This window comes from Phodopus roborovskii, unplaced genomic scaffold (assembly GCF_943737965.1).
Source record: "Phodopus roborovskii unplaced genomic scaffold, PHOROB, whole genome shotgun sequence".
Lineage (NCBI taxonomy): Eukaryota > Metazoa > Chordata > Mammalia > Rodentia > Cricetidae > Phodopus > Phodopus roborovskii.
This window is the reverse complement of record NW_026126602.1, coordinates 10580543-10605249: the sequence shown is the minus strand read 5'-3', so window position 1 is coordinate 10605249 and position 24707 is coordinate 10580543. Positions and strand designations below refer to the sequence as shown.

The 24707-nt window shown below is 35.8% G+C and overlaps 1 protein-coding gene across 1 annotated transcript in view; it reads left to right on the top strand.

Moving 5' to 3' along the window:
• Plxdc2 (plexin domain containing 2) overlaps positions 1 to 24707 on the top strand; it is a 405252-nt gene that overhangs the window by 357932 nt on the left and 22613 nt on the right. Inside the window, exon 13 of the mRNA XM_051205738.1 lies at positions 18486 to 18646. Coding sequence (XP_051061695.1) covers positions 18486 to 18646 — 161 coding nt within the window. The remainder of the gene's footprint in view (positions 1 to 18485; positions 18647 to 24707) is intronic.

Genomic DNA, 24707 nt, shown 5'->3' with positions numbered 1-24707 from the left:
CTTCTCTGTATGTGTCATTGCATCAGTTGCCCACTGTTTCATATTTGCCTATAGTGTTTTGCTACATTAATTTCTCATTTGTTATTATTTATTAAATCAGTAAATGGATGCATTTACAGATGGCCATTGTGTGTTACAGTTGTAAAAATCTAAAATGATAGATTTCAAAAGATGTTAGCAATTACCTAATCAAGATTTCCCAGAGAGGGATGCTAATAAGTACCTTTGATCCTAAGTCCTAAGATCTGGTCAACCTACTCTGGGATGAGGAGATATTGTATTCTGTGAAGTGGGTTGTTCATTCACACTGCTTGTCATTTGTTTCCCTATCCTCTTTCTATGTAAAGAAGGCATTCCCAAGAAACTTCTGGGTTTTCTGTTATATTTGTGGTGTTAAAATTCTTAACATAAGTAAAAGTTACTTCATGTTTGTTGTAATTTTCTTTCTTTATGTTTGTTTACTTATTTAATTTTAACCTGTTTAGAAGATTCTATAGTGTTAACAGGGGAAAAAAGAATTCCTATGATCTTTCATTAATAAGTATGAGATTCTCTAAGTGGAAAATTATTAAATATTCTTCAATGAAGAATTGTTTACAACCTTGGTTCATGTACTCATCCTTTCAATCTATTCTGCTGACTGCTTGCTATAGAAAGCACTGTTGCAGGCTTGAGGCTTATAACAGTGGGTGATTGTTAAACAAATTCTTTACTTTAGTGAATATGCCCTCCAAAAATCCTCAAGATGTTTGTAAAGATATTCTGTCTGGTGTTTCTCTATTATTTGGCTATAAAATTATCTTACAAGTAGCTTTTCACAGAATAGATGTTTTCTAGAATGCACATAGAAAGTAGATCTCTAAGGTATTACTAATTATTCCCACTAGCATCTTAGTTTTTTTTTTTTTTGTTTTATTTTTTGTTTTTTTGTTTCTTGTAAGCACAGAAGAAGCATATAACAAAATATATTCTTAAACTATGCATTAGAAATACATTGTGATGATGGTTCGGAGTAAATAAACCACATAATAAAAGCATGTCACTGGGCAGTGGTGGTGCACACACCTTTAATCCCAACACTGGGGAGGCAGAGACAGGTAGATCTCTGTGAGTTTGAGACCAGCCTGGTCTACAGAGCTAGTTCCAGAACAAATTCCAAAGCAATACAGAGAAACCCTGTCTCGAAAAAAAAAAAAAAAATGTATAATTTGAAGGTATCCTTGGCATCGAGGTTGTTGAACTTTTAAATAGCATTTAGATAAATTGACAAACAGGAAGCCAAGAGAATACCAAAATATCACAGTAATTGTGAACATGGTCCATGCCTCAGACTGTTTCAAGTGCAGTTACTATAGATCAATCCAAGCCCAAGCAAGCTGTGCCTCTAAGAATGTTTTCCTGCACACAGAGCTTAATTGACTTCCTGAAGAATATGCCATGCCAAAGGCCTTGGTGTTTGAGCCCCAGCACCACAGATAAACAGAAAGCACTTAGGAGGTTCAGGGTTCAGTTCCCAAAACTCAACCTTAGCAGGATTAAATTTGCTTGTAAAGCCAGATCCAGGGCATCTGACAGTTCTAATCACTCTGAACACCCATACATTTATACACATAACTAAAAACAATAGTTAAATATCTTTAAAGTAGTACATAAAGTTAGATTGTCTAGCATAAATAGAGACCCCTATTTCAATCACCAATACCACAAAAACAAAAAACAAAAAAAAAAAAAACAAACACAAAAAAAACAACAACAACAAAAAAAAGGAAAACAGAAACAGAATAAAAACAAACAAACAAAATAGGTTCCTAGAGTTCCACCGGGCAGAGTAGAGAAAGGAATCTATGTAGGAGTCTCCCTGTTGGTGATGGCTTTACAAAACTGGTTCTTCCTCACAATACAAGTCTCTAAGGTTTAACCTGAATATAAGAAATTCCAATAAGCTGTTTTATTTATACACTCTGCATTGCGTTTCTTTTCTGTATTGATTGATTATACTTAATGTTTAAAATTGAAATTTCCTTTTTATATAATCACACATTCTTCTCCATTGCATCTGTTCTTCTGAAAGCAATGGGCATCAATGCTTCTGTGGAAGTCACTGCATTCCAATCAGTGGCATCCAGTCTTAAGAACTCTATAGATATACCATGTTGATTATGTTCAAAATGTAATACAAGTTCTTTCAACCCAATTTTATTTAAAGTTCTGACTTCTCTAGAAATTCTTGTTTAACTCACCTGGAAAGAGGACCTAGATTATACCCTTGCAAAACATGAATATGTGGATAATGGTTATATGCATTGAAGTAAAGTCTCTTTCAGGTTTTCAGATCCTAGAGAAGGTTTATTAGAAGAAACATACCTTTTAAGAATGTCTGAACTGTATATATTAGTAGGCATGACTACTAAAGGCCTTTTTGACATTTGAATAAGTTGCACTCACCACCTAATTAGAGATATAACTGCCTTCAGGATGCAAACTGAAGATAGTTATCCAGGACACAGAAGAGGTTTGCTAGCTGAATCAAGGGCATGATTTTTAATTGAAACATAACAGTTTCAATCAGACTTCAACTCAATTTAGTTAACCTAACTATGATTTTCTGCTGTGCTGCAAATGGGAAATTATTTCAAACTCCATTAGCTTGAAAAGATTTTATTATTTTAAATTGATTATCAGATCTATCAAAGTACCCAAATTGTATTCTTTATTGATTGCCTTGGAGGTCTTTCTATTTGATTGAGTTGAATTTCTTTTTAAAAATGTTTGGGCATGCATATTTAATTACCAATATTTAAAGTTAGTCCTGCCCACAATCCTGGGATAGAATACACTGCCAAGGCTGCCATTCCTTCTTATTGCTGGAAATTTACCAAACTTGGAGCACAGAAGCCTGACTTTTCTAAGGGAAGATGCAATGGCTACATCACAGCATGTTGATTAACTTAATTCAGGAGTGAATGTCTCTAGAGTGAATGATTGTTAAAAACCAACAGAGAGATAAGCTTTGATGCTGGCTCCTGTGGCTGGTTAAACTCAAGCTCTGTTTTGTTCAGTTTCCTGTTTCTGAACTTAATCTCCTAAGATGTTTTGTCTGGAAATGAATGTTAGAGCAGGACCTGGACTTTCACAAAACTGCTTCTGAGATCCTATTTTTTGTTTAGTCTGTTGTGTCAAGCCTCTACTGTTACATTTATCCCTCAGTCAAATTATTTTTTGTCTCTCATACACAAATCATCAAAGCAACATGTCCTTCACTGTGTTTGTGTTGCCTTGTTGTGTTTTTCATCTACTTCCTTTGTGTAGATCACAGTCTCAGAAGCAAAGGAAGGCTGTTATTTGCTTTTGACAGGCTATTGAATTTCTATCACCTTCTGCTTGGAACATTGTAAAATATCTTGGCATTTTGTTTTATCTTTTCATGCTAGCCCTAACTCTATTCTGAGCACATATCTAGTGTAATAATGAAGGCTTTTTATGTTTTGGATGTTTTGAGAGTGTCCTATGATTAAGGATTTCTCTCCTTAACTATTTTAAAGAGTTGTAGTTCTCATCTCTTTGTGTATAATAAGCCCAGGTGATTATTTGCTAATTATATTATTCAGGCTTACATAAATATTCTAAGCTGGGACTGTCCTAAATCAATCCAATTTTAACCTCTAGGCTTAGGTCACAGAGGTTAATATTTCCACATTTACAGTAAAGAGTGCTTTGTTCAAAACTTCATCAATAATATAGAACATCAGAAGCATTAGGCTAGGAAATCTTGTTCAAATATATACTCCTTAGCAAGGCATTAGAAGAAAACCATAGCCTAAGCTAACCAGGAGGATGTGACAGAAAGATTCACATACCAAAGCATGCTTGGGCTACAGAGTGAGTTCAAGGCCAGCCTACACAAGCTACCGATAACCTGCATGGAAATGAAAAGTAAAAAGAAGACTGAACTGAGGTTATAGATCAGAGAGAGAATGCTTGCTGGGGACATATAAGACTTTAGTTCAGTCTAGTACAATTAATCACTTGATCAAATTCTGATACTTTACTTCAGATGGCCTAACAAACAAACTCTGAACTAATGACACTCTTTCTCAGAATGTTCCAGTTATCAAGGGTTGGGATGTTTGATTTCTTCATGCCCAGTCCTTAGGATAGGAAGGGCACATGTATCTCTGAATCTACTCATCGATCTCCACACTTATGGCTATCATGAAACACTTTGTTGGCAAAGAGAAATTGGTGTGTAAAATTCATCCATTTAAAATGTTGGCAAGTTTATTTGTTTTAGTATACATGGTTATACTTCTTGCTTCACTGAATTAAAAAAATTGTTGTTTTAAAATAATTTTCACTTTAAAAGTTGTAATTTATTGCTTTACCTAACAGCTTGAAAAATTGTTATTAAGCATGGAGAAAGAGAAAAACCTCACATTGTAATGTCCCTTTATCTACTATGTTGATGTGTAGATGGGATTAGTATTCAGAAGTTCTGCTACTGGTAAGACATAGAATAAAATACTGTTACAGAGCCTTTGGGAACAGTGTACACCTCAAGGCACTGCAAATATACTTTCCATTAGTTGCTTGCACATGTCCTACCATGTCTATCTAATCAATAACTACTTTCTCTTTCCATCCAATTTTATATCTATGTACCCTATTCTGTCCCACACTAGGAAATATCCTTACAGAAGAAAGAAACTTCTATATTGGATTTTGGAACCTGGTACTTATGAGTGAGCTTAGAAACTTATTTTATATATACATACACATCATCATGTCAGTGTGCAAGCTGGTTTAAATGAGAACTCACCCCCATAGCCCATGGGATCATATATTCAAATGCTTCCTCTCCTGTGGTAGAACTGTTTAAGAAATATTAAGAGGTGTGGCCTTGTTGGAGGAGGTGTGTCACTAGGGGTGGGCTTTGAGGTTTCAAAAACCCAGGCCATTCCCAGGTAGTGCTCGGCCTCCAACTTGTGGATCAGAATGTGAGCTCTCAGCTCCTGCACCAGTGTCAATCCTGCTGCCTGCTGCCATGATCCCAACCATGACAGTAATGGACACTAACGCTCTAGACTGCAATCCTCCAATAAACTCTTTCTTCTTTAATTTGTCAATGGAAAAGTAATTAAAACACCGGGTGCAATACATTTGTAATCCCAGCAGCTGGGAGGTTAAAGTAGGAGGATCAGGAATTAGAGGTTATCTTTATCTATGTAGTAGATTCAAGATCAGCCTGGGCCACAAGAGACCCTGTCTCAAAAACTGTGTATGGGGGTGGGGAGTGTGGGAGGAGGCAAAGCGAGGGAAAGGGAAGAGATGGAGAGACCAAGAGAGAGGAGACTGTCCTGTGGCCTGTAAAGTTAAACAATAAATTCTGTTCATTTGTGTGTGAGCAAACAGTGCATAGTTATCATATAATTCGGTGATCCACTTTAAAAGAAATCACGATGCTTCAAAACCACTAATCTTTCATAACAGCTTGATATTCCAATAATATTAATTCCTCCTTCAGTTTTCTTCTTTGGTGTTCAAATAACACCATGCAAAAATTGCAATGTGTCTTGGCCAGTAAAGACGAGGACTAATTACTTAACACTAATTCTTAGGTGTTGTAAGCTAACTCTGGCCAAATGTTATTATTGCAATTACAGTACTGAATTAGTAACTTGCTTCATTACTTTAAATGCATGTTAACATTAATGCTCAGTAACCACTGAAGGGGAAAAATAACTTTAAGAGTTATGCTGAAAATCTTGGAGGTACTTAACTGTAAGTGTAAAAAGTATCTGTTAGACCCAAAGAAGGCAGGCGAGAGAGAGGTGGAACACCAAAATGGCAGATCCAACCAGACAGGTAAACCAAAGCAGTGACATGGCAGATGAGTTCCAGCATTAATTGCTGTCTTAATTCTTAATGGAAAACAATAGTCAAGCATTGCTTCTCAGACTGGTGTCTTCAAAAGCAATATGCATAGCCAGTGGTAAGGCTAAGTTACAGGAGAGCTGCCCCAGTACACGTGATGACAGGGACTCAATATTTCTCTTTCTAACAGCTATAAACTATAAATAGATTTGCCTTGCTAGTTAAGAGCACACACTGAATAATCATAAGGACTGGGGTTTGTATTCAAGCACCTACATTACAAGCCAGGCATTTCAGCAAATGGCTATAACTTCAGCTCTGAGGAATCTCTTGCCTTCTTCTGGCCACTGGACTTAGACATGAGTGTTCACCATACACACACACACACACACACACACACACACACACACACATATTCATGTTGGCACAAACACACAAATTAATTATGTAAACTGTAAAAATGAGTCAAATGGGGATCAGTAAAAACATACTGCTACCAAAGTGAGTAGATTTTAAATTCTCAGTAGAATTGATGCATGTATAAGTGTTTAAGTTGAAAGCTATTAGTTTGAGCAAAAAAAAATGTCAACATAAATAAATACATTTAAATCTTATTAAGTGAATTTTTGTTAATTTTTTCAATTTTATTTTACATTGTGACTGACACCAGCTTCCCCTTTCTTGCCTCCTCCCGTTCCCTTCCCCTCCACTTCCCCTTTGTCCCCATCCACTCCTCTTCTCTCTCTGTTCAGAAAAATGAAGGCCTCACATCTGTGTCAACAAAGCATGGCATATCAAGTTGAGGTAGAACTAAGTTCCTCCCTTTATGTTAAGGCTGGATAAGGAAGCAACCAGTATGGGGAATAGATTCCCCAAAACCATCTCAAGTGTTAGGGGCAGTCCCTGATCCCACTGCTAGGAGTCCCACAAATAGACCAAGCTACTCAACTGTCATGTATATGTGGAGGGCCTAAGTCTATCCCATGCAGGCCCCTTAGCTGTAGGTCCAGATTCTTTGAGCTCCTATGAGCCCAAGTTAGTTGTTTCTGTTGGTTCCCCTGTGGTGACCTTGACATTCCTGGTTTGTACAATCCTTCTCTTTCTTCAACAGGCCTCCCAATCTCAGCCCAGAGCTGTGCTGTGGATCTCTTCATCTGTTTTCATTAATTCCTGGATACAGGCTCTCTGATGACAATTAGGGTAGTCTAGTATGAGAAAGACAATTACTGCATGTTTTCTCTCATGTATGTGTTCTAGACTTTATAGTTTCACGAAATCATATAAGTAACAATGACATGAAGGGAAAGGAGCTGAGGAACTGAGGGAACTAAGAAGGAAGAGATGTGGAGGAGTGTGCCCTCTCATAATCCTGTATAATAACAATAAAATGAATTTTAAAGGGAAGTCAGGGATTATCCCCAAATGTGTAGCAATTCAATAATACTGAATCATTTCTAATAAAAAGAAGAGACAAATTTTAGTAAGAAGTGATAATGAAATAAAATAAAATAATGATAACTTGCACAGTGAGGTGTAGCGACCATCCAGCTACTTCAGAGTAACCTCACAGCCACCATATCCTATGTCTTGATTTAGATAATGGTTATTTGGATATACATGATTAAGTTTGTAATTTACATACCTACAATCTACATGTTTCAAAAATAAAAATTTTATCTTGATTTTTAAAATAATGAACACATTTTGGTATGCTTTTCATTAAAGTATGTTTACTTTCTTTGTGTATTTCTTAAGAAAATCTTCCAGGTGTCTTAAAATTTTCCACTAAAGCAAAGAGATTTATCTTTAGTAAATCAGTTTTTTAAATAATCAGCTGCAAAATTGCACACATCTAATTATTTGTGGTTTACTTTAAATTATTCATAGAGCCTTCCAATTTGTTTGCTAATAATGAATTTAGCTAATTTTTGGAATATTAACTTTTAAACCATGCAGCTTCTAAGGACTTAGCATGTTTAATTTACTCAGCCTCTACTGCAGTGGTTCTCAACATTCCTAACACTACAACACTTCAGTAGAGTTCTTCATGTTGTGGAGACCCCCCAACCATAACATTATTTTCATTGTTACTTCATAACTATAAGTTTTCTCCTGTTGTGAATCTTAAGTGACCCTGTAAATGGTTGGGAACTGATGCTCTACAGCATCCTGTCATCCCTTTCACACATGAAGTTTCAGAAGCCCAGAGTCTGTCCTTTGTCTGAGGTCCCATGTTTCATATGCATGTAGCATTTTACCACTATACTGCCCTCCCAAGAGTGTTTCTTCTCATGTTGCTCAGGTGACACTATATCAATTTTTAGTGAGCAGTTCTCCTCTATTAAAACTATCCCATAGGTCAGACAAGGAATATCAACTTTGCCAATTCCATTGTAAGATCCAAAGGAGCCTTGCTCCTTCTCAGAGCCCATCCCTCAACAATGTGAAAGCAAAACCTGTGCAAACTGTTTAAATCATGAAAGAGTGAGCTACCAGCCAAGTGGAGGGCTTTCTTTCTTTTTGAGATTCAAAGATTGTTAATTTTAAGTATCAACTCTAGGATCAGTGAACTTGAGTTTGCCTGGGAGGTTCTGCAGTCTTCAAAAGCAGTCTCTTAGTTATGATCTCAGGCAACTTGATTTTATTTAGATCCCTACTAGACCTCAGCATAAAGAGTCTGTGGTTCAGATGGAGGCTCCCATATCTTCTCTTGTCTGCCACATCCCATCTACTGCCCCAGACTGCATGCTTCTCCAGAGGTAGAGATACAGAGCAAGTATATGTGTCACCAACAATTATCTTTCACTCTGAAAACTCTTGGCCCAGAACTCTTATTGAACAGGATTATTTTGGTTCTGTGGGATCTTTTGTGCTTCTGTGTGTATTTTTGAATTTTTTTTTATTTCTGTGAAAATGGAATTGAAGTTTTCATAGGGATTGTATTGAATCTGTAGGTTTCCTTTGATAGTATGCACAATTTCACAAATTTAATTTTTCTGATCTATGGACATTGGCAGTCTTTCCATAATATATTCTTCCTTAATTTTTTTCTTTAATGTTTTGAAATTTTAATTTTACAGGTTTTTTACTTTCTTGATTAAGGTTATCCTGTGTTAGTATTATTGTTGTGGAGGAGGAGGGTCTATTGTAAATGGGTATTTTAAATTGTTTCCCTGGTTTCTTTCTCAGTATATTTGTCATTGGTTTATAAGAAAGTAACTGATTTTTATGTGTTAATTTTTTTTTATCATGCCACATTGCTGAAAGTATTTATCAGTTATAGGAATTTTTGATGGACTCTTCTTGGTGCCTTTTAACTATATATTCTGCAAATATAAGAAACATAATACAGACTGAGCAATTTGTAATTATGTATTCAATAATATCTATCTATCATATACCTACCTACCTACCTATCCACAATAAATGAAAAAAGAGGCTGTGAATTTGAAACAGAAGAAAGAGTTGTCTGGGGGGGGGGAAGGGAAAAATAGAAGAGGAAATGATGTAATTATATCTCAAAAATTTAAAGAAATAATTTAAAAGAGGATACTTTTACTTCCTCCCTTCATATCTATATCACTTTTCTCTCTTTTTGTTGTTCTATCACTCTAGCTAAGAGTTCAAGTGCTATATTGAAAAGCAGCATGAACATCAGTAATCCTTGTCTTTTTCCTGATGTTAATAGAAATGCTTCTAGCTTTCCCACTTGGCATGTTATATCCAGGCTTGTCTTACATAACATTTGTTGAGGAATATTCCCTCTATCACTAATCTCTCTGGGTATTTTATCATATTTATTTTATTTTTAGTTTTTAATTTATTCAATTTTGGAAAGGCCTTTTTTGTATCTACTTGGGTGATCAAGTTATTTCTCTCCCTGAGTCTATATTGAGGCACTGGAGCTTACTTACACATGTCTACTCATATCTGCACTTCTGAAATCAAGCCTATTTGATTGTGATAGATGAATTTGCAAGTGGTTCTGGGGGGTAATTTTTACATCTATGTTCATCAACAAGATGGGCCTATAATTATTTTCATTGTCTCTTTATTAAGTTTAGCTTTAGACAAATTATAAACTATCCCTTTCTTTTCTGTTGCATGGTAATCTCTCAGACACTTCAGTTTAATTCTTCTTTAACAGTCTGGTAGAACTCTATGGTGAGTTTATTTCAATAACAACATAAACGATAATATTAACATGATTGATGGAGTATCATAATGTGCAACGTGGCAATTATTCTGAGCAGTAGTAACAATGACATTTCACTGAACACTCACCATATGTGAAGAACAATGCCAACCACTTTATAAGCATCACCCATGTCCTCACAGCCATCATGGGATAGGCAGCACTATTATGCTCATTTTTGAAGAGGACACAGGATGGAAGAGACGCTTTGTCATTTTGGACAGTGTGAGCTGCTCCTATTCTTGGCAGCCTGAAGGTTTAGAAATGTATCCATTTTCATACCAGACCTTTCCCTGGCATTGGGAAGGGACTACAGGCCTCCATATTCCTAATCAAGACCGTTCTTCTAAGCTACATGACTAGCCTTGAAGAGGGTTCTTGTCTATTCTTATAATGAATTTATTATAGTACAGATGTGCTTGAAAAGAACCATTTTTTTTCTAGTTTCTCAAACTTGACAATACTTTGTCAACCACACTTTTGGTGTTTCATAATTAATACACTCTTTAGCAAACTATTGCTAACTTTTCCTCTAATTAAAAATCCCAATATCTTAATCATGCAAGTATTTGTGGAAATTTCTACAAGTCAACATCTCATGAAGGCCTTCAATTTTATACTAAGCTGAAACCCTAAACAATAATTTTTTCTTCTAAGGTAGATTTTCTCCCAAAATTTTGCAGATGCTGGGGAAGAGGGAGTCAATGTTGTAATCACTGATAATAAGGTGCTTGTGTTCCAGTTAAGAAAGACCCTGACCTTGCACATTCAGATAATCATAATTAAACTCAGAGGGTCAAAAGAAAGTTCATAAAAGTAGGGTGGGAGGATGTGTGGGGAAGAAGAAAGGATGAGAGGAGGGAGTGGGATGTGAGCATTCCCATCTCTAGTATATATGTGTTTGAAATTTCCAAAGAATTTTTTTAAGATTTGTTTATTATGTATACAGTACTCTGTCTCCATGTATGGCTGAGCACTAGAAGTGAAAATCAGATCTCATTATACATGATTGTGAGCCACCCATGTGATTGCTGGGAATTGAACTCAAGTCCTCTGAAATAGCTCTTAACCACTGAGCTGTCACTCCAGCCCTTCAAAAATATTTAAAAGGAAAAAAGAATAAGGAAAGTGTAATTGTGTCTTAAATAAAGAGGACAATTTTATATAGAATGCTAACATTAGGAAAAATGTATAGCCTTAAAGCTAAAGGTAATGATATCCCTAGTGCATGAACAGACTTCCAGAGCCTATTTCCCATGGAGGGATGGCATGAAGACATGGAGGAGGGTCTGGGCTTGACAGATTTTGATGATGCCTCATGGAAGGCCTCACCCTCCCTGGGGAGTGAATGGGAGATAGGAGGGTGGGGTAATGGGGGGATAGGAAGGAGATGGAATTAGAATTGATATTTAAAATAATTTTTCTAATTAAAATAAAATTTATTAATAAAAAATTAAATATTTGAGTAGATGATGACAGAAAGTTGCACAGGTAAATCCAAATTAAATAACTTCAAAGTTTTATTTGGGACCTTGTAATAGCTGTAAATATCATCAATCCACTCTGAGAAGATTCCACACACTCATTATGTCTAGACATAAACTCTTATTATATAGATGACTGACACAACCATTCATTTTTATTAGATCAAGTATTCTTATATTGTAGTTTCAAGATATGTTATTTACCTTCAGTTTCAAAGATAAGAAGTCATGCATTATCAGTTTGAAAGTAGGATTTTCATACTCTAAATTTATTCATCTCTGAATACTCCAAATGAATCCATGAATGAAATTTCACAGTCACCTTGTAGTAGGTAAGCCTGGAAAACGTAGACCTCACTCTCTGCCTTTTCTAGTGCTATTTTCACTATTTACTATACATTTTTAAAATTTATTTTTATTATTTTACATACCGATCCCTCCCTCTCTCCGACCTTCCCATGCCCCCCCCCACCCTCTCCTCACTGCACATGTAGGGTGATACCTTCCAGAAAGGGTCATTTGGAGTAGGGACTAGGCCCTCCCTCCACTATACATTTTTATTTGTGTGTGTGTGTGTGTGTGTGTGTGTGTGTGTGTGTGTGTGTGTCTGTCTGTACCTGTCTTTGTTTCTTTTTAGAGCACTTACCAAATCCCATAAATGACAGTCACAATATGCATCATGGAAGTATTGGGAATTGGTATACTGTATTAATTACTTCAGGTCACCCTCATCCTTAAAAACTTTCAGTGTAGCAAGATGGCAAAGTAAGGAAATGATGCTTGATTACAAGCCTTATAGCCTGAGTTTAATCTCTAGAACCCATCACATATAATTGATTAGAGAGACCCAACTCCATAATGAAATCTTACTGGCATACATGTACCACACACTCACTCAAACACACATGCATGCATGCACACATGCATGCACGCTCGCACACATGCACACACCGCCCCCATAGAATACACACAACACACACATGAATGTATGCACATGCACAGGCTCACATTAAAGCACATGTGTGAACACACACCATAAAGATATTGTAATTTCAATAAACTAAGAAACAGCTATACAATGGTAACTTAAGAACCTTGAAAGTGAATTAAGAAAAATTATGAAATGCATAAATTATCAAGGGAAAATTTGATTCAGTCAAGGTCATGATTATGAGTACAAAAAATTAAAACAGAGGCAGGCAACAAACAAGCTACTAAATCAGATCCGTTACAAGGGAACCTTCCAAAGGAAAATCAATTTTGTTAAAAAATTCATCACATGATTTTCCAGTGCTTGCTTTAGTATATAAATGGGTTAGATTATATTCCACAAGGAAAGCATGTCTGTGTGTTTTTAATCAAAAACATGGAACACTGATATTTAAGGCATTTTTAGTTCAACTTCATTCCAAAGCATTAAGAAAGAACATTTTGGCAAAGTCCATGTAAGATTTATGGATTTTTGAGTAAATTTGTACAAGACCTTGCCTAATCCATCAGGCCTTAAATCCCCAAAAGATATTAATATGGTGTGGAATTTATAGGCTGAAGTGGCTCATTTTAGGCCAGAAGATTTATTTCTAAAAGTATATAATTTCAGACAAGAATATTTGCTTTTTCTTTATTCTCAGCCTTTAAGGACTGTTGGTAATAGCCACCAGTCTTTTTTTTTTTTAAACAATGTTTTAGAATATTTTATCATATTATAGAAGCCTAATTCTAAAAAACAGAATATCAGTGCCACACACACATAAATTCTGAAAAGACTCATATAAAGAACTATGAGCCAGAGTTTTAAAATCCACCATTCTACTTGGCAGAAACTTCTAAATCTTTCCTTTCACTCCTCCATCTTATCCCTTCTTTATTTCTTTCTCTTTTTCTCCTATCATTTTTCCTATAAATGTTCCCTGGAATAGAGTAAATGAATCAGTTCACATGAAGCCTTGGATATTTTCTACTTTTAGAAATCTGTTGTGCTGACTTACTGTTGTGGTGACGAAAACTCAGCCTGCAATGACAAATTGCTTTGACAGATGTGACAATTGTTAGTCCTGTCTGTGTCTGAATGCTGATCATCATTCTATGAACTACAAAGCCACAAGACCTCCCTGGGTCACTCAGAGTGTCACAGGAGAGTGTGTCCTCTTTGATATTGTTGATTTTCCATGCTCCACTTTTTTCATGCCTTAAGCACATTACAAAAGTGCTGTCACTGTGTGGATTTTAGTGTTTATTTCTAATATTCTTTCAGTATGGAGATCTCATTTTATGATGTCTCACTGCTTTTCATCATTTATCCCCTTTAGTTTGGTACTCAATTTAAAGCTAAAGACAAGTCCAAAGATTGAATTATCTGGTTTATAATACTGAATTGATAGTTTTTTGGTTTTCTTTCCTTTGGGATATGAATTTTTTAAAATAGCCTATGGTATTTCTAAGAAGAAAAGCATATGATTTTTGGTCTCATAATGAGACTGCTATGACCATACTTGCACATTTCCCTTTACAGGGCTCTAAGAAGCAGCAGAAGCTGTCTCCCCCTAAGGCCTGTGTCTGCTGTGCATGTGTTGTCCTTGGCATACTTCTCTCTGCCAATGATTGTTTTCCAAAACTGACATTTTTGTTCATAGTCTTTTCTGGAGATTTGGTATCAGTTCATTTGTGGGTCTTCCCTTGAGGTATATGAATTAACTCCCAATGATTGTTGTTACCAAGGACTCACTTTCACATTTTATTTTGATTCTGTTTTTACATTTTAGTTTGGCATTGAGATGTTCATAACTTTGGACACAGATGGTCCCTGTGTATTGTCTACAGATAATCATATGTATATCCTATTGTATTGTGTGAGTTGTGATGATAAATTGAAAACCAAATACAGAAATTAAAATCCAACATATCAATGCAGATGTTTCAGTTCAACAACCTGTAATATCCCAAAAGCATCTTGGTTTCTGATCCATAAAGTCCATAGAAAACAGCTGGAATAAAAGAGGTTTTTACAGTATTTGTATACTCATGTGAGAAGAAGTAATAATGGGTAAATTACATGGGAGTAGAAAAATATTTTCTCCAAAGAAACAAACAAAAAATACATGTGCCTTTTTTCTCTCATCATAGATGATCACGGGAAATCATTCTGAAATTAACATTAACATGTTTTGTAATATTATAAAATTAAGTGTTACATTTCTCCTTAAATTGCTTCTTCATATGACAACACATTCTTTGACACATCAGGGTCACTTGACATTCATAGGTCAATAAATATTTGTCTATGATAACCAGTGTTTGAGAAACTATGAAAATGGCTCATTTTATTAACATCATCATCATCTGAAAGATTGTGAAATGATTATTTACCTACCAACAAATCATATTCCTCACAGAGAATACCATAACCAGAAGTCTAAACATAAAAAAATAAAATAAAGAACAATGTAAATGTATTCTTCAGAGGGTGATAATATAACTTAAATCTGTATATCTAACAAGGTTGAGTAATGATAGTGAAAGTTAACCTTTATGCCCTCAGAAGGGAACTAACCAAGGTTTACAAACTTGAATATGCAAATTTGGTTTTATATTATATTTCAAAGATTGAAAATTTAGGACCTGCCCTTAACAGCAGGAAGTAGTTTGGAAAGAATGATGCCCAAATTTCCAAATATTATCTATAAATGTTTGTTTTCATTTAAATGGACTTGGTTATGAAATACATTTAAAAAAAAAGATATATACAAAATTTAGGTCCTGTAATTTAGTGATGGTTTTAGTTCTGACTGGGATCTTACCAAATAGAATACAGCCTCTTTTTACTTCCTCCTGTACAGGGAAGCCCCTTACCTCTGCAGCAGTTCCATCCTCTGGTCCACTTAGGAAGACGAAGCCTGAGATCAACTTCCTATTCCCTTTGATTTTTTTTGCACATATTAGAAATATGAGGCTCAAGCTTAGTGCTGTGTATGTGAAAATGTGAACCCCATAGATATACAATAGGACAGGTGCTGGCTGGCTGGGGCATCAATAGAAAAGGGAGGAAAAAAACATTGATAAAGGAATGGTGAAGGATTCAGAAAAAGAGAAGAACAAGCAAAGGCTGCTAAAATAGATGGTGGGAGGGAGAGATGTAATTCCACCTGGGCTTCAAAGAAACATTAAAGACTTTTATATGACTCGAATATCCACTTTTACTGTATTTTGCCCTGCAGTAACTTTTTTAATCAGTCCTTTTTTTCTTATGAAAGTAACATGTCACAATCTTGGAAATAATATGTTAAGTTCATAAGATGCAGTAATAATGCATACTTAGTACAGAAGCCAAACATCTAGTTTTATGGTGTTAGGCATCTGTCACTATCATTTCCCTCTATCTGCTTCATAGAAAAAAAATAAAGTATTATTACAGCTTAGCATTAAATAAGTGCTTACTACATGCCAGATGTTTCCCTTGAGATCTATGTATGTAGATGTTAAGTTCTACCAGTAATTCTGTGGGGTAATACTGTCATTAACACCAAAGTGCAGACTGGGTAACTGAGGACAAGAGAGATGAGGTCACTTCTCAAAGCCATACTCCACTTTCATGAATGTCTTTCTGGTGGCTGTCACAGTTTTGCAAAGGCCTTTATTAGTCTTTCATTTTTCTTCCATAGTCATTCTGAACTTTCTCTTTCCCTAAACTTGAGAAAGTGCTTCTGATGACAACACTGGCCAAGTCACAGGAGAGGTACTGGCCTCAGCCCAGGAGAAGTCACAGGAGAGGCACAACCACCACCTTTCTTAATGGCACAAAACTAAATTTTGAACTGTCTTTTAAATTATTTTTTCCTCACTTAAAATTACCAATTTTTTCCCCAGAATTATATGCCAGACTCATGATGTCAAATAAGAAGGAAGTGAAGTGCTAAGAGCTAAGTGTTAGCTAAGGAAGTGATGGTCAGGGCTAAGGTTTACAACTAGCCTTCCCTGTTTAAACCCTGCTCTAATTTAGTAAATTTGCAGCTTTAGCACATTTCTTAATTTCCTGGTGCCTCAATTATGTCACCTATTAAAAGCCAGGAATAATAATGCCCGCCTCTTAGGGTTGATCATTGGATATATGCAATAGAACAGACATATATCTATATATAGCAAAGCAACTTTATATAATGAATTGCCCTTTACATTTCTATTCTTTATTAGTTAATTTATGTAACAAAAAAATAACCTGGGATTTTTAAGTATTAGGATTTAAAGAAGGACCACTGAATACCAAATAGGCTCAAGCAAAGAGCAAACAATGATGATAGGAAAGTAAAGGGAGATATAGGATTAAGGAAGATTTTAGGACCTATCAATGAAGAGAGATGGAGGAGGGAGAAGGAGATGAAGAAAGGAAAGAATTACAGAAGGTTGAAGAGAAAAATAGAAGGGGGAAGGTAGGGGAATGGAGTAAGGAGAGAGGAAGAAAAGACAAAGGAAGGGAATTAAGGAGATTGTGAAGGATTTTATTAAGTTTTTTGCTTTATGTGTAATTATGTAAGTCCACATCACCGCACTTTCTGATAGAAAACCATGTCTGTATTTTACTAACAAATTCTTTAAGTAAAAGACAAACTTGAAACCTTGATGCTTATTAAATCATTTAATAGAAAGGATATTTAAAGCATAGAAGCATGGAGCAAGAATAACACAGAGAACTGCTAATATAAGGGTTATGAACAACTTTTCTAGAATATCTTTTCATCTTGAGAATTAGCTGATGACTCAAAAATATTAGTCACATTACACATTAGTATGCTGTCACCTGCAACATATAACATAGGATGATCTCCAAATGCCTGAGCAGTCATCAAAAATTGCAGACTCTTAGATTATTAGAATATTAGATTAGTTGATGTGATTGACTTTGGGTTGGACAGCCGTGACATGGGAAATTAAATTCTGTCATTTGCTAACTCAAAAAACTGGTACACACCTTATAGAATTTAGAGAAAACAATGCCAGGCTGTAACATACTGGAATCATTTCATGTGCTATAATTTTTCATTTAGAATGTGATAAAATTATTCAAGAGTCATTTTGCCTCCACCTGTTAAGTTTCTAAACAGCTTTTCCATTTAAAATAGATTTTGAGGATTGGGCTTTGAGGTTCATTCATAGATATTCTAGAAATGTCTGTGTTGAAAACTGAAAAAAATAGTACTGATCCATTTAAAATTTCATACAGAATATGATAGGGTTTTTTTAAAAACAGCCATGTTTTGGCAATAACAGTGTCTGTTTAGAGAGGTGAGGGAAGTTAAATGTATTGTGCAGTTAAATAGAATCTGAAATTTTCTCACAATACACAATGATTAATCAAACAGGGCTTTGTGGGTGGGTTTAGTCAATATGTTCAGATCACCATCACTCATGTAAAAAGATTAGCATGTGCTTGTACTCCTGGCATGCCCATCCAGTCTAGACAACTAGTGTGTTTCAATTAAAGCATAAGGTCCTTTCTCAAAAATTAGGTTGAGAGCAATTAAAGAAGTTCCCCGCATTGACCTGCCCCCCCACACCTACAAGCATACAAGATGATATATATACACCCACATACATACATGTACCCCCACACACCCAAAATAGTTGTGTTTATTAAGCTAGAAGTTGATATTCTGCTGCAGGGGCTTCAAATATAGCTAAGCAGTAGAGTGCTTGTCAAACATGAACAAGTTCATTGGTTTAATTCCTAGCATCACTAAAAATATTAAATTCATTTTCAGCAATTAATATTATGGGTTTTGTTGCTTAAATAACTCCGACATGAATTGTGTAGACACACACAAGCCTGAACTGATGCAATAAAGATTTAGTGCTATTTGCTTACATACAAAAATTTTCCACAGATAAAATTTGAGTTTAAGGGTCCACATATGAAGGGACTGACAGCTGGGATCTTCTTTCAGCCTCCACAGATGACAGTGCAGCTGAGAAGAAAGGAGGAACCCTCCATGCTGGTCTCATCGTTGGAATCCTCATCCTGGTCCTCATTATAGCAGCGGCCATCCTGGTGACAGTTTATATGTATCATCACCCAACGTCAGCAGCCAGCATCTTCTTCATTGAGGTGAGTGCAAAATTCAGCCATGACAGCCATGCTGGTGGATGTGTTGTATGAGCTAGCAAACACCACCTGGATTTAATGTTTGGCACGTGATTTGTCAATGTCAGGCTAGCTGATGTCACACACATCTCACCCACTCATGTCCATGTTGATTGATTACTTTCAGATGATGAGGTCAGACCTCTTATCTCTGAAGCTCTTAAACAAACAAGCCATCTTCCCCTTAGAGACTGAAGGGAAAATAAAAACCATACTTTTCTAGTCCTCTTACATCAAATATGTTAACCAGCTGTTCTCCTGTCCTATGAGGAAATCCAGACTATCCTGGAGACAGAAGAACTTGACTGAATTGATACATAAATATTCATTGAAAATTGGCTGTGTATATAATACAATAAAGTAGGTCTGTTCTCAAAATGCTCATAAAATACACAGAAAATACAACTTCCACTGCAAAATGACAGATGTAAAAATGAGATACAATGTGATATTGCCATTGTGTATAGTGTATATATATTTATTCATTTATGCATAAATGCATACCCACAATAAGATTGGTTTGATGCTGTTGTGTCCTATACATAATTTAGGTTTACCACAAATAACAGGAGAAACATGGAGTGCATACAGGGGCCATGGCTAAACATGAGAGTCTAGGAGGCCAGGTTTGAGTCTCTCAGGAGAGACTCAAAACCAGTAACTACAGTCAACAAAACCAATTCTGCTTTTTAGCCCAGACAGATTTCCTGTGTCATCATAATTTCAACTTTTATGGTAGGATTTTATAGGTGCGATTTTCTTCCAACAACAAACACTTAAATGCTAGAATGACAAAGGGTATCTGCCTTTGTAGATTTTCAGTGTGAGAGCTGAATTTGAATTCACTGCACAGTATGTGGGGAAACAGTTTGAATTCTTGTCCGCTTGTTGAATGAGAAATTATAATGCTTTCACAACAGGATGAGAATTACCATTGGCCCCTATGATAGGAATGGCTGAATGTAGATCAATTAGATAGTTATGTCAAAGTCATAAATGGCTCTCTTTTATCTATATAATAAAGTGTGGTTTCCTTATGTGGCTATTCAAGGCATTTGCAATCCAGATTTTGTTCATTATTTCCATCTTTCTGCCATGGCTCTTCTGCCTGGAGTGGAAATTACCATCATATTTTACTCTTCTCTTCTTCAGATAACAACCTAGATGCCCCAAACCCTATTCCTGCAAAAAAAAAAAAAAATCATTCTATTTCTTCCATCAACAAAGCTGTCTCCTTCCACCTTGGTTCTTGAATTCAGGTGTCCAGCAGCCTTCAATGACATGCACCATATAAGCTTTCTACACACATCTTCTTGACAGAACATGTGGACTTGATTTTTCTTTCAACTGTATCTTTCTTTGACATTTATCTTTCTGTTTTATATTAGTGCTCAATATGTGTCTGATTATTTTACCCTACAAGACTCATAAATTTCTTAAAATCTAGGTTAAGTAACCCGTCTCTTTCAAAGAATAGGCATGTTATCAATATTCCCTGGAAAAAGTACAAAATCCGCAGTAAATATTTATGGACATTTCTAACTTGAGTAAAATTTAATTTAAGGCAGACTCCAGACATGGCATCCTCATTTCACCCTGTAGTTACTGAGCATGCATCAGGCCTTGAATTTAGTTGGAAAGCTGTTAAGCTATTTTAATGTGTCTGATTTTCCTAGAAGAATGTGGGCCTCTTACCCGAGGTTATGAATACATTCCTTAAAGAGCTGAAAAGTGACACACTGCAAGTCTCAGTTGACCAGCCAGGCATCAGGCTGTCACTGCCTGAAGCCAGCACATGTTTGAATCTTTTAGTATACTGTTTATTTTCTGATGTTATGAAAAAATTAAGAAGCTGATAAATGAGTGATGCTAAGAGTATTAGCCGCATGTTTTGTCATGTCGGTGTGATATGACTGAAGGTAATTCATGGCAACACCTGTATGGTAACAAAATGAGTCTATAAAATTCAGGAGAAGTCTATTTTTGTAGTTTACCATTTTGAATTTGTCTCCTTGATTAATAACCAGTGCCTGTAACCCTGATCGTGTATAAAATGTTTGGCTGGCACACATTTATAGAGTATCAGGGCTATGGAGAATATTTTGGTCTAACAGGGAAAGAATGAAGCTTAAGAGGGTGGATGACTTTTCCAAGAGCAAACAGCCATAGTTTCAGGAATAATTCATTTTTTCCATATAAATTGGAAGAGAAATCAGTCTGCAGGCTTCATGCCCATTTTAATTTTTATCCTTTTCCCTATTTGTTGAGTTGATGGCCAGAATCTGCTAAATCATTTTCTTCAAATCACCTGCTGTTCTGGTCATGCAGTTCACAGTAGCTCATGAGTGGATGTTTGTAAGTGTACCGTTATTAAAGCTAACCACTGTTTTTTAAACCAGGCCACAGATCTGTGATGACCACACAACTTGGACCATGCAGACCTGTGATTCTGAAAATGTTTAAATATTCATTAGATTACTATTTTGGTACCTGTGGTTGAATAGAGTGGTATTGCTTATATTATATTTCATATTTCATGTTTCATGATAAAGTGCTGTCTCTTTATTAAAAATGTTCATGTGCTTTGTCGACATTAAAGTGATACTAGTTATAGAAAATTAGGACAGTGGGAAGGCAAAAAAGGAAAGTCATTTTTAGTTGTGGGACAGAGAAATCATGCCATTAATATTTTAATCAATCTTCTTTTGGAAGTCTTCCTTATGTAACTTAGTATTTAACCACTTAATGACATTATAAAACTTTACTGGAATGTAAATTGATACTATGATTAAATGCCATCTTTCTTTTTTATTATCAACTCTTTGGAAAGACTACCAACTATTCCTTTTAAAAGCCGCTCAGTAGCTGTGTATTGATTGAGTTATGTATGCAAGGATTAATTCATAAAGCAGAAGAACCTAATACAGACCTAGAAGTCAGTTTTATTTTTTTTTAAAAAGCTTTGTCTTACCACTTAAGGTGTTGTGTTAGTTCACTGTAAATGCTGAAACTAATGACCACAAACCTAGTGGCCTAAAGCAGCATACAGTTACTGTACAGTTCAGAATGTCAGAAGTTCAAAGTTAGCCTCACCAAATCAAGGTACTGGCAAGGCTAGGTACTTCAAATTTCTCCAGGGAGAATCTTTTCCCAGCTACTTTTAACTTCTAGAGGCTGTCTGTTTTCCTTGGCTCCTAGCCTCCCTCTCTATAATTTCATGGTGTGTTTCAAGCATCATAGATAACTCTGACCGTATTGCCTCTGTAAAGCCCTTGGTGATTCCATTTGATCCACTTAACTAACCAATAACAACCTCTCCATCCCATGATCTGCAATGTACCTTGGGCCATAGAAGGTAGCACTGATGGATTTTCCAGTTCACAATAAAAATATCTTTAGGGACCATTAGTCTGTCAACCACGATTTCATAAATAAATTGCACATTGTCAATTAAACTATGAGACGTTGTTGATTCTAGTAAAATATACCAACTTAGTAACTTATTCAAAATTTGATAATTGCAAAAATATATCCAGTGTATATTGCTATATATTTAATAGTAAAATCTCAACTTCAATAAATAGTTGTTTATTTCCTGTATCACACAAACTAAATATAGTGTGCATGTACCAAAATTCATACAACGAATCTCCCACTTTAGAACATTTGTCTCCAACTCATCTCTTCTCATCTCTTCCTTTTATAATTAGCCCATTCTTGAAAACACATGATAAAGGAAGAGAATCTCCATGTCCTGCGTGCCATTGCCTCATTAAGCCTTAATGAAGGAATACGGCCTAGGATGATATTCATCTCAGACATAGGGAAGTTGAGGCATGAATCTTAAATAATTTACTCAACAGTTCTCATTCACTCAGAGAGAGAGTTAAAATTTGAGCACAGATGCTCTTCCTTTAGAACTCAAACCTTTAAGCAATGGGCAGTGCTGCTTACTGCACCTCTCTGCTAAGGACTTTTCTTCATTGACTAAATTTAGAAATGTAGTGTATTGCATATCTTACAACATACACTATGCCATTATAATAGATTGCTTAAAGTAGACTCATCAAAAAGAATTAAACAGCTTAAAGAATTAGAAAATCATGCCAAATATGTATACCCATTCATATAGTTGTTGTTGTCATTATTTTCCATTTTGAGTAATGATTATAAGGACATAGCCTGTTATCTGTGTATTTTATTCTTGAAGAAAATGTAGGCACACACTCGAGTCATCATATGATGTTTACATCGGCTCAACTTTTAAACTTCTTGTTTGTAGGAAGGAAATGAGTTGATGAAACAGATGATCACTCCGTCAACTATGGTCAGATAGGCCAGTGAAACCATGGTTTACATATTTGTCTTCACATACGGGAGACCCAGCCTCCTGTCCCATCCTTCTCTTTAGCTTGGAACATAGACTCTTTTTCACTAGCATAACACCTGTGACCCTCCATCATCCTCTGCAAATTTGAAACTGAGAACTTTCCTTGAGTTAGTTTACTAGATAGCTTATACTTGTGGTATCTGGCTTTATTGTTATTTTCTAAAAAGATATCTGTTTTGGCCATTCACTAGTCCATTTCTTTGTTATTTTTTTGAGCATCTGCCTTATGCCAACCTTAAACAGAGTCTGCAAGAGCTGCCCACCACATGGGTCCAACAAGCCAGTGAGTGAAGAGATAGTACATGGTTTAAATTCTAGATTTCGCATCAACATTTGGTTTTAAATGTATCAAAGTTTAGTACTTGAAGTAAATATGATTACCATTATCATAAGACATTTTATGGAACTAGTGGCACATGTTGGTAAATAAAACAACATTCAGTAAAATGTGTAAATAAAAACGTATTGTTGGCATGAACAATGAACTTCTCTAAAGGGAGAAGCCACTACATCATTTTAAATTGTGCATGCTAGCTTAATTTAAAAGCTTCAAAATAATCCCATAAAAACTTAAACACAAAATCAAAGCATTTACTTTGTGTTTTGAAAGTTTTTCATTTCTGGAGAGTAAAATATCTGTCTTTCACATAAATGTAGAATGTTTTTTGATGAATAAAATCACAAAATGGTGAAGCAAAAAGAAATGTCAGCATGCTGGTAAGTGACTCAACTAAAAGCCCAGGGATTTCCCAAGTATTCACCTCGCTTGCATTTCCAGCAGAACTGTAAATTAAACACCTATAAGGACTTTGTATTTTACCCTGTAGCATAGGCATTTGTGGGTATGTAGAAAATAACACAGTTATCAATGTTAACATCACAGAGACTGATTCTAATTTGTTTTAACAGTATATTCACTGGTACTCTGATTATATCATGTAGTTACTATAAAACCCAGATAAATACTAATTGAAGCCTCAGTGCTTTAAGTCTGAATGAACAATAGGTTTACAAGTCCAACCCTGTGGAGAAATAGCACAAGATGGCAGAGTCTCTTGCTCAGGTCCTGCAACAGCTAATTACAAAGTCATCATTACAGCTCAGGACTCCTCAGCCTGCTGTGCAGACTGTGCAACACAAGAATCTTTTGAGTGACTAGATACTCTGTGGGTTCCCCATCCTAAGAAATATTTGTGAATAGCAATGACTCATGGAGAATATGAAGGAGCATGGGCAGCTGTGGCCCTCAACTTTTCCTGGCAGTCTACAGTGCCACCAGGAAGGAAGCCAGAAACAGACAGGCAAAGTCTCAGCTGCTGCTGCCTAGTTTGCCATCTCACTCTCCAGCTGCTGTGTGAATAACACTGAGTAGTTGGGAAAACATGGTCATTAGCAAACCCAGGCAGTAAATAGAGAAAACATTCCACAAGACCACGAATCTTTCCTTTCGAAGTGGCACTTTTCTTATAAGTGAATTTTGCCTTTAAGTAACTTTTTAGTTCAGTCTTCAAACTAACAAGGGGGGAAATGATGCACTAAAATGAATTACTTCTTGTTTCTATTCTTAGATGGGGTAAAAGTTAATATTCAGTTCTCATGAGTACTTGCAAGTTGGGTAAAAGAGCAAAGCTAGTT